The 9,657-nt window shown below is 38.1% G+C and overlaps 1 protein-coding gene across 1 annotated transcript; it reads left to right on the forward strand.

The window, feature by feature from the left end:
- Positions 1–940: 940 nt before the first annotated feature.
- On the forward strand, positions 941–6,829 carry b3gnt7 (UDP-GlcNAc:betaGal beta-1,3-N-acetylglucosaminyltransferase 7). Its single transcript, XM_083559314.1, has 2 exons — positions 941–1,078; positions 3,676–6,829. Exons 1-2 carry the CDS (start codon positions 993–995, stop codon positions 4,886–4,888), a joined length of 1,299 nt encoding a protein of 432 aa, XP_083415440.1. The 5' UTR covers positions 941–992; the 3' UTR covers positions 4,889–6,829.
- The last annotated feature ends 2,828 nt before the right edge of the window (positions 6,830–9,657 follow it).

Consider the following 9,657-nt stretch of genomic DNA (forward strand, 5'->3'; position numbering starts at 1 on the left):
ACAGAACACCGGGTTAGCTTCTAGCTTCTAGCTCCTCAGGCATGGAGTTTCTGGAGGAGTTTCAACAGATTGGAGTTGTTGTTTATCGCAGAAGATACGAGCTTCGAACCAGAAAGACACAACTTACATTTGACTTAAAGGTTTTTGTCTTTATACTTAACTAAAGTGAAATAATGAGCATATTTTCACTTTGAGAAACTCGTCTTGCTCTCGCCTCGACTCGCCATTACTGCCGCACAGACCTGAATAAATGGAGACACGCCCACAGTGCGTCTTCTTCGTGTTTACAGTGGTTCATACACCAATCCTACAATGCGACGCTGCTGTAAGCAAGTTAGGCTGTAGTCTACACTTCAGCCCAAATTAATTAATTTTTTTTTTTTATCAAAAATGTTTTCTTTTTTCTTTTTTAAAAAAAAAGGAAAGAAAACATTAAATACAATAATTAATTATTAAGTTTTTAAGTACAATATTGTTAGTACAATATGTGATTAGTAAATATACAGTATATAAATATAGGGACAAACTTACACTTAAGAAAGAATGAATAAGATTGTTCTTTATATCACATTATCCGTATAAAACAATGCCCCCATGTTAAAAGCGCTATATGAATAAAAATGATTCGAGTAGAACTATGAATATTTAAATATTAATTTAAAAAACTGAAAAAACATTCAACTCGAATTAAATCTAACGGAATGATGTCTGAGCTTTTAGGGAAATCTAAATGTGTAAGCAAGGGGATCTTATTGTGACTTTTTTAATTAATAAAAACAATAAATAATAAACAATAAATTACACGAAGGGTTTATGGGACCCTTACAGCATTTTTTGGGGCGGAGCCAGTGGTAGTGGTCGTATGTTTCTGGGGGCGTGGCTCTGTAGTTGAATGACAGTTACTAAGTTCCAGGAGCCTTTAAAAGACGAAGGGAGCGCGCGCGCGGCAGTGGTAACGGCACCTCAGAGCTTGGCTGTGCAGCGGCGTTTCTATGGGAGAGGAACAGATACATAGCCGTCTGGAGTCATTTCTAACCAGGATGTTGAACAAGTTTCAACTTCTGAACTCTCTCAACATGTGAGTAAACCTTTATGATTCATCTCTGGATGCACTTATTCCACTTTCAATCCACTTTCTTTAGGAACTCTTTGATAAAATGGCGTGTCAGATGGCTCTCAGTCAGGTCCAGAAATTTACCTCAGATGCACACACTTATTTAATATAGATAGAAATAATACATTCCCATTCAGGTTTGTAAGAATAAACCAATGAATAATGGTTTCTTAAAATCGATTTCTTTACTTATAAACCACACACCATTTTATTCTGTTAGAAGGAGCAATAATGTGTCTACCTGTATCATTATCTTCACGGAATGCAGGTTATTGCTCGGGTTTTCGCATATTTAAAGTTATAATAATCATTTTCTCATTCCTGTAAAAAAGAAAAAGAAATCACACAGCATTTCTAATGAGACCAGTGATCTATTATTAACTGTACCTGGCTCCTGTTGTGTTGTGTTTCTAACACACATCATCATAATCAGAACTGTGAGGCAGAAAATGTGTGTAATTCTGGAGACCTGGAGCTATTTGTATAGAAGTGGACACACACATTTATTATATATAATGTGTGTGTGTGTGTGTGTGTGTGTGTGTGTGTGTGTGTGTACTCCGCATGCACTCAGGGGAAAAAAAATACTGCTTGTGGACTACAATCCTTTTTTTTTTAAAGATACTTTTTTCAAGAATTTCCATAAAATCAATCTATTATAACCAATTATAAAATGTCTCCCATCTGCCAAATCATTAAAATGACCTTAAATGTATCTCTATTATCTGTGAATATTAATAGTAATCTATCAACTACTGAAGCATGTTCACAAGTACAGTATATATAATGTTTAAAGAGTCTGTAAAAGTGAACGCACACTTCGCTTGTATGCTTATTTAAAATCCGAACACGTTTAAAACAAATAAACAATAGTAGACAATCCGAGACTCTACAATTGTAGACTTTTTTTTTTATAATTGTAGTCTACAGTCGTAGTCTTAAACAATGAGGGAGTTGTAGGAGTCATACTTAAAGCAGCTGAATGAAACAAAAGACGAGATCAGTGTAATATTATAGCTCAATAGCTGCAATAAATAATTATTATTGTTATAAATAATAACAATAAAAATAATATTTACCCAAGGAGAAGAGTCTTAAACAATGAGGGAGTTGTAGGAGTCATATTTAAAGCAGCTGAATGAAACATAAAAGAAGAGATCAGCGTAATATTATAGATTAATAGCTGCAATAAATTATTATTAATAACAATAATAATAATATTTAACCAAGGATAAACCCTAGCATGTAAATACTAGCTAAAACTGATTTTACTTCTTTTTCTGCATTGTAGGATTTTTAAGCTGCTTCCTGTAACGCTTAACATTTACTTATTATAAAAATAATTTACCGGGATTTGTGAGACTGGAGATCTCAAAATGCGTAAGGTGAAATGATTTAGTGCCACTGAGACCAAAGATAACGTTCTCATTGTGAGAGATTTCTTTGCACTGCTTCGACACGCATCCAAAATCTACCAACAGAAGGACACCAAGCTCACAGGACAGATACACATCCAGTATTAGTGATTCTAAATGTAAAGGGGGACTCGTTAAGATTTTAACGTCGATTCCAAAAATTCTTGCATATATGCCAACCCATATTACACACAAGCTGAATTACTAGCCGATTTATGAAGTGAGCGAAGAACACCATTTTACTTAAATCACAGGTGTTTAATTAGAGGATCTTCGTTGTATAATCGAACACAGAAAACACACATTTACACACAGTCTGTTAGAGAATTCAGACAAATTTAATTAACATTATTATTTAAAGGTCACACATTTAGCTGCATGTTGTAATTATATGTTGTATCTTATGTTGTAAATATGCGTTATTATCATCATGCATCTAAAGCTATGACCACAATAAACCGCTCTCAAACTTGATCTCAATGTTATGTTCTCCCATTCACCATGAGACAGGATTATTGTCCATTATTATTAATCTTCATCCTTCATATCAGTTAAAACCTGCTGGAGCTGTTTCCAATCGACGACGTGTTCCTCGGAATGTGCTTAGAGTTTTGTTTTTGTTCTACAGTCATATCTGTACAGGTCGTCCTCCACCTACGATGGAGAGGCGTTCCGATGACAATAATAGAGAAGTCGAGACATGGCCCAGCCTACCCAGGAGTCGTAAAGCTTCAGTATGATTAGTGATCAGTACGGGGGGTATATACCTTTTTACCGAGGCCTTTTATTATGCCAGCTTTCAGTCCTGGGTGTTTCAGTATGAATAAATTTTTGGAAAATATTTGAAAACTGATGAATGTTAACAAAGAATGATTTTTTTTTTTTTTTTTTTTAAAGCACTGGAAACTTTATCTCCATTAGTCCTATCACAGAAGATAAAAATAAAAAGCGCTAGCTATATATTCGTGTGGAACACAAATATACCGACTTAAATGAGAAACCCAAATGTGTAAGACAATTTAGTTAGTTATGTAGAAGGGTTTTTTTGTGCTTATTTTTACTGTTTCTGTTACTTTCTGCTTCCACCTCAAAGCTGGAATCTTAATTTTGTTCTGCACTGTTTTTGTTTTGTTTTTTAAACACAAGGGCGTCTCCCAGACATCGGTGGAGAATGTACAAGACAGTAGTACTGATGTTCCTCTTGACCGTGCTGATGATCAGTGTGTTTCAAAGAGATATCCTGGGCACCAGAGGGGACTTACAGATCGAAAGGAATGCACGGATGCAGAAGGAAATCGGAAGCTATTGGACAGAAAAGCAGGACAAATCGTCTGAAACCAGAGAAGAACCGGTGTTCGAACAAGGTGTAACCAGATCATGGGACATCACTAGCACAAATTGCAGTATCAACACAAATATTTCTTCTATAAATGGTTTTGCTGAACTGGAGGAGAACTTTAAACAGTTTCTCCTCTACAGGCACTGCAGATATTTCCCAATGATCATCAACCACCCAGAGAAATGTTCTGGGGACGTGCATCTCCTCATGGTGGTGAAATCCATGATTTCGCAGCACGATAGACGCGAAGTGATCCGGCAAACTTGGGGAAAGGAACAAGTCATAGATGGCAAGAGGACCAAGTTACTCTTCCTGTTGGGAACTTCCTCTAATGAAGCAGAGAAGACGAACCACCAGAAGCTTCTGGAATACGAGGATTACATCTACGGTGACATCCTGCAGTGGGATTTCATGGATACATTCTTCAACCTCACCTTAAAAGAGACCCACTTCCTGAAATGGTTCTCCACCTACTGTGGGAACGTGCCCTACATCTTCAAAGGCGATGATGATGTCTTTGTTAGCGTGACCAACATTCTCGAATATCTGGAAAGCAGCAATAATACGAAGGACCTGTTCGCCGGTGACATACTTTCCAAAGCGAAACCCATCCGAAAAAAGCAAAGCAAGTACTACATTCCACCTTTGCTGTATAACAAGACGCATTACCCAGCCTACGCAGGAGGAGGGGGGTTTCTGATGAATGGCCCGCTGGCACAACGGCTCTCTTTGGCAAGTGATATGCTGGAGCTGTTTCCAATCGACGACGTGTTCCTCGGAATGTGCTTAGAGGGGCTGCAGGTGACTCCTATAAAACACAATGCGTTCAAAACCTTTGGCCTCCTCAAGGATAAAAAGAGTAAACTGAACAAAGAGCCGTGCTTCTACAAGAGCATGATCGTAGTCCATAAACTCCTCCCTCAGGAGCTTCTGGACATGTGGAAGCTGGTCCACTCTGACCTTTTGTGCACGCGTAACGCCGAACTGATGTGGGGAGGATTAGATAAGAAGTACGTCTAAAAATTTAATGAAATCAGAACTAGATGTAGCCCGGCCCTATTGTCTTTACCTTGACTTGGTTTTTCAAATTAAGTGCAACCAAGGACTTTGATGGAAGGACACTTTTTCTGGACCAACTTGCACAATTGTTCAGCTAAACAAAACAAAACAAACAAACAAACAACAAAAAACACAGCGCCCCCTATTGTCCTTTCTAGCTTGAAATCCAGTACGGCTCATAGATCACTTGCAGTTAATTGCGATAAACATTTGTTTTGACCCATGCTGTACACTTGCACCCATTAGATTAGTAACTATGCTGCTAGTTTTGTTCTGTGCTACAGTCATATCTGTACAGGTCGTCCTCGACCGACGATGGAGAGGCGTTCAGATGACAATAATAGAGAAGTCGAGACATGGCCCAGCCTACCGAGGAGTCGTAAAGCTTCAGTATGATTAGTGATCAGTACAGGGTAGTATACTGTCATTTGTAAATCATTTAGAGACTATAGGGTGTATTCGTACATATGGCAGCAGGCACATGGACGAGCGGCACATGCACACTGCTACGTTTGCTTGCTGTGCAAAACTTGAATGTTTTTACAATTTTGTCATAACCCTATCTTTAGCTCAGAAAATCCTAAGTCGAACCATCGTAACTCTGGGACCATCTGTATGTTATTATTCCTTTGCGACACGTCCTTGTTTACATGAAGATCAGCGAGTGTATGATTTGATGACAAAAAAGTCCTTTCGGCATGTCTGAAGCGGCATTGCACGGCCTTCCTCCAGAAGGCACTTTTCATACGAAGCCTTTGAGTTTTATGAAGGTTAAAAATAGAAGTTAAGATTTATTTTTGTAGTGATGTATTGTTATATTCTAAGTTATACTGTAGTAATGGGCATTTGATGATTATTGTGGCTTCCTTAATGGATATACTGATACTGATTTGTGAATTTATGTAGCCTTTAGATGTTCTAATGAAATAGAAGGTTCCTCTGTACCTCACTCAGGGAGTTCTGAAGGCTTTTCTTCATCTAGAGCAGTGTTTCAGGTCTGTTCTCGCCATTTTCTCCTCGAACAGCTCACGTGACTTTGATTAGATGAGCTTTAAAGGAATTTTGACATCTCTAAATAAATGGAGAACCAGCGAGGCAGTCAAGAGGACAGAAGTAACACTCAACCTGATGCTACCATCACCACGCTTCACTTAGTCGTAACACTACAAAATGGGAGAATGTTGAAAGGTACTGTATATCAGAGCAATACAATATTGTAATGCTCATAGGTTTCATTTGTCCAATTTGACCCATGACTGCGTTCCCCAGTTAGCCCGTCATGCAGGCATTTCAGAGAAACCATACACTTATGCTTTAAGTGCACACGCACATTTCTCATAATGTGTGTAATGTGTACTAAGGTACTCTAACAATAGTACTGAAATACAGGCTAGCGTTTCTCTTGTAGCATTTAGAAAGTTTTAAACCATCCCTTCAAGTCTGTGTCAATGTCTCCTGTCCCAGTTGCTGTCTACATTCTGTGTAAACGTGTCTCAAATCACACAACTGAAACTTGTCGTTTCTGTAAGTTTTGTTCAGTCAGTGTCTTCCAGCTCTTTTTTTTTCCCTGTATTTTATTTATTTAGGATTAGTGACTAAAACTCGTGTTGTCTGATTTAAAACACAGCAGAAATATGAGGATGGATATTTTCCAGTCCTGCAGAGTAACATTTTATTTGACTTCACCCAGACAGTCCAATGTTAGATTTTGCATATTAAACTGTGAAATTAAGAAATTACTCTGGTACTTATAAGAGGAGAGTTTTAAGGTTTGGGGTCTATGAGATTTAATTATGCACCTTTTTTTCGATTCAGACTTGAAATTACTGAATTTCTTCTTTTTTTAATTGTTCAAATCAACAAAAATGTGGAGACATTTATTGTAAATAAAAGTTTACAAAATAGTGTTTATTCTGTTCATCCCTCTTTCTCTCTTCACACTTCAGTGTTCCAGTTTGAAGTAAGCTGTAAGAACTGTCACGTGTAGCAGCAGCTCATTCACAGGGACACAGTTACACAAAAATAACACATTCATCACACCACCACACCATGTGGATACTTTTAGATATAAAAACTGGTAAGATTCAATCTGTCTAATAAAATATAGATTCCCCCTTGTGCCTCCAAAACAGCTCTGAACATGTCGAAGCATAAATTCCACAAGACTTCTGATTGTGTGCTGTGGTATCTGGTACCAAAACGTCAGCAGCAGATCCTTTAAGCCTTGTAAGCTGGGACCTTTACAAACCCCGTTTGTCCAGCAAATGCCAGAAATCCTCGATCAGATTGTGATCTGGAGCAACTGGTGGTTAATGCAACACCTCGAACCCGGTCATTTTTCACTGAAAAACCCACTAAGCTGTACAAAATATGTAATAGCTCAGAATAGGTCACCTTCTATTGCTCCATGGTCCAGTTCTGATTCCACCATGTGCATTGTAGGAGCTTCAGGCAGTGACCAGGAGTCAGCGTTGGCACTCGGAGCTCTGCAGATACACAGGAAGCTGTGATTCACTGCATTTAATGACTTTTTCAGCAGTGTGCGCTATGAGAACTCTTCTGTGTGATCGGCTCAGGCATCAGCCAACATGATCAGAGGTGGGAAATCACCAACTACAAATACTTTATTACCGTACCTAAATACATTTTTCTGGTATCAGTACTGCAGTATTCATTTTTTACTTTCGCTTATTACATTTCTTACACGAATCTCTGTACTTTTTACTCCTTACCTTTTTAAAACAGGCTCTTTAGTTTTAATCTATTTGGTGAAATGTCAATATTTTTCTTCTTACTGCTCGAATGATTTCCTGTCATTGCACATTTAAAAAATCTACCACTGATGTATCATTTCCTGGCTCTCACACACCACAGGCACAGGCTAGTACACTCTTTGGGGCCCCTGCGCAGGGCCCTTTAGTGCCTCTGACCCCAGTTTCCTAACATTGCTGGAATATGCGAAGAGTAAATTTCACTGTGCTTTAAACACCTTTTTTTCTTTATATTTTCTTTTAATCATTTTTCCTAAATAAAAAATATCTATCTATCTATCTATCTATCTATCTATCTATCTATCTATCTATCTATCTATCTATCTATCTATCTATCTATCTATCTATCTATCTATCTATCTATCTATCTATATCTATCTATCTATATCTATCTATCTATATCTATCTATCTATCTATCTATCTATATCTATCTATCTATATCTATCTATCTATATCTATCTATCTATCTATCTAGAATGAACACTACAGAAATTTGTATTTCTGAAACTTTGTTGTCAGTGGAATTTGCTTCATATCCGACTTCAAACACATTCACAATTTAGTGAGAACAAACAAGAGACCACCTTCATCCGCTGTGTGTATTTAAGTAAAGTTACTGCAAACATTCTACTGTTTAACAATTAGAGCGTGCGTGTGTGAGAGTGAGTGAGTGAGTGAGTGAGAGAGAGAGAGAGAGAGAGAGAGAGAGAGAGAGAGAGAGAGAGAGAGAGAGAGAGATGCTCATTAAAAAACTATCTTCAGATAAATGTAATTTCATGTCAATCATGCAGTTGGGTTTAGGCTCCGTGCTGAACTTCTGTCAACACCACGGACTGTTGGCTAGAGATGATTCCATCCCCACCCTGTTCATTTGCATGCGAGACACAAATACAATATATGACATCTATAAATTAAAAAAATAAATAATCCGAAGCAGCCTGTCCTACCTGCTTTACTTCAATTAAGATCGCTAATAAAGGAGTGATCATTAATACAATTTCTTCACATACTGATTTCTGGTTCTTCCAATATTTTTAAGGATCTGAACTTGACCTTGTCTACCAACTGGTGTGATTATTGTGTAAGCAGAAGCAGATCAGATTAAATACAAGAAACAGTCAGACTGAAATCTAAAATCCACAAACAGCCATCAGCATTTAAACACGTCATCACGTATGCAGTATTTTGCTCATCCTGCATTAGTTCTCGTCTTTTTTTTTTTTTGCTAAATTAGCACAATCAGCCCTCAGGTGCCAAATAACCCCCCCCCAAAAAAAGTATAATTTTGTAAAGAAAATCATTGCACAGGTTTACAAACAATAGAAATCATTGTCTGTAAACACAGTTCACCGTCATCCAGAAATGCAGGATAAAACGCTATCATACAAAGAAGACGACAAATGTGATCTCTATTCAGAAACGCCACCATTTTCTCTCGGCCAAAATACATTTAAAAATAGATTGAGGCAAAGTGGAAATCTGTTCTGTAGCCAGATGAATCAAAATCTAAAATTCTTTTCGGAAATCATGGATACAATCCTCCAGGTTCCCTGGTGGTCTAGTGGTTAGGATGTGGCGCTCTCACCGCTGCGGTTCGATCCCCTGGTCAGGGAACTAACCCCAGCCATTAGGGTTGCACAAGCCTTAGTGCCGGTCCCAAGCCCGGATAAATGGGAAGGGTTGCGTTAGGAAGGGCATCCAGCGTAAAAACGTGCAAAATCAAACATGCGGATGGTCCACTGTGGCGACCCCTAGGAAAAGCCGAAAGAAAGTTTATGGATGCAATCCTCCAGACTAAAGAGGAAAGGGACCATCTGGCTTATCTTCAGGCTGAATCTCTGACGGTGTAGCGGTGCTTATGAGATGAGCAGCTTTAACATCTGGAAAGGGTCCATCAATGCTAAAAGGTATATACAAGTAGAGCAACAAATGTTTCCATCCAATGTCTTTTTCAGAGG

Source organism: Silurus aristotelis (genome assembly GCF_946808225.1).
Source record: "Silurus aristotelis genome assembly, chromosome: 13".
Classification (NCBI taxonomy): Eukaryota; Metazoa; Chordata; class Actinopteri; order Siluriformes; family Siluridae; genus Silurus; species Silurus aristotelis.

Excerpts from the sequence above, each read along its gene's own strand:
- b3gnt7 (XM_083559314.1), top strand. The coding sequence starts at position 993 with ATGGGAGAGGAACAGATACATAGCCGTCTGGAGTCATTTCTAACCAGG. Across the intron at positions 1,079-3,675 it reads CTTCTGAACTCTCTCAACAT|GGCGTCTCCCAGACATCGGT; the intron begins GTGAGTAAACCT and ends TTTAAACACAAG.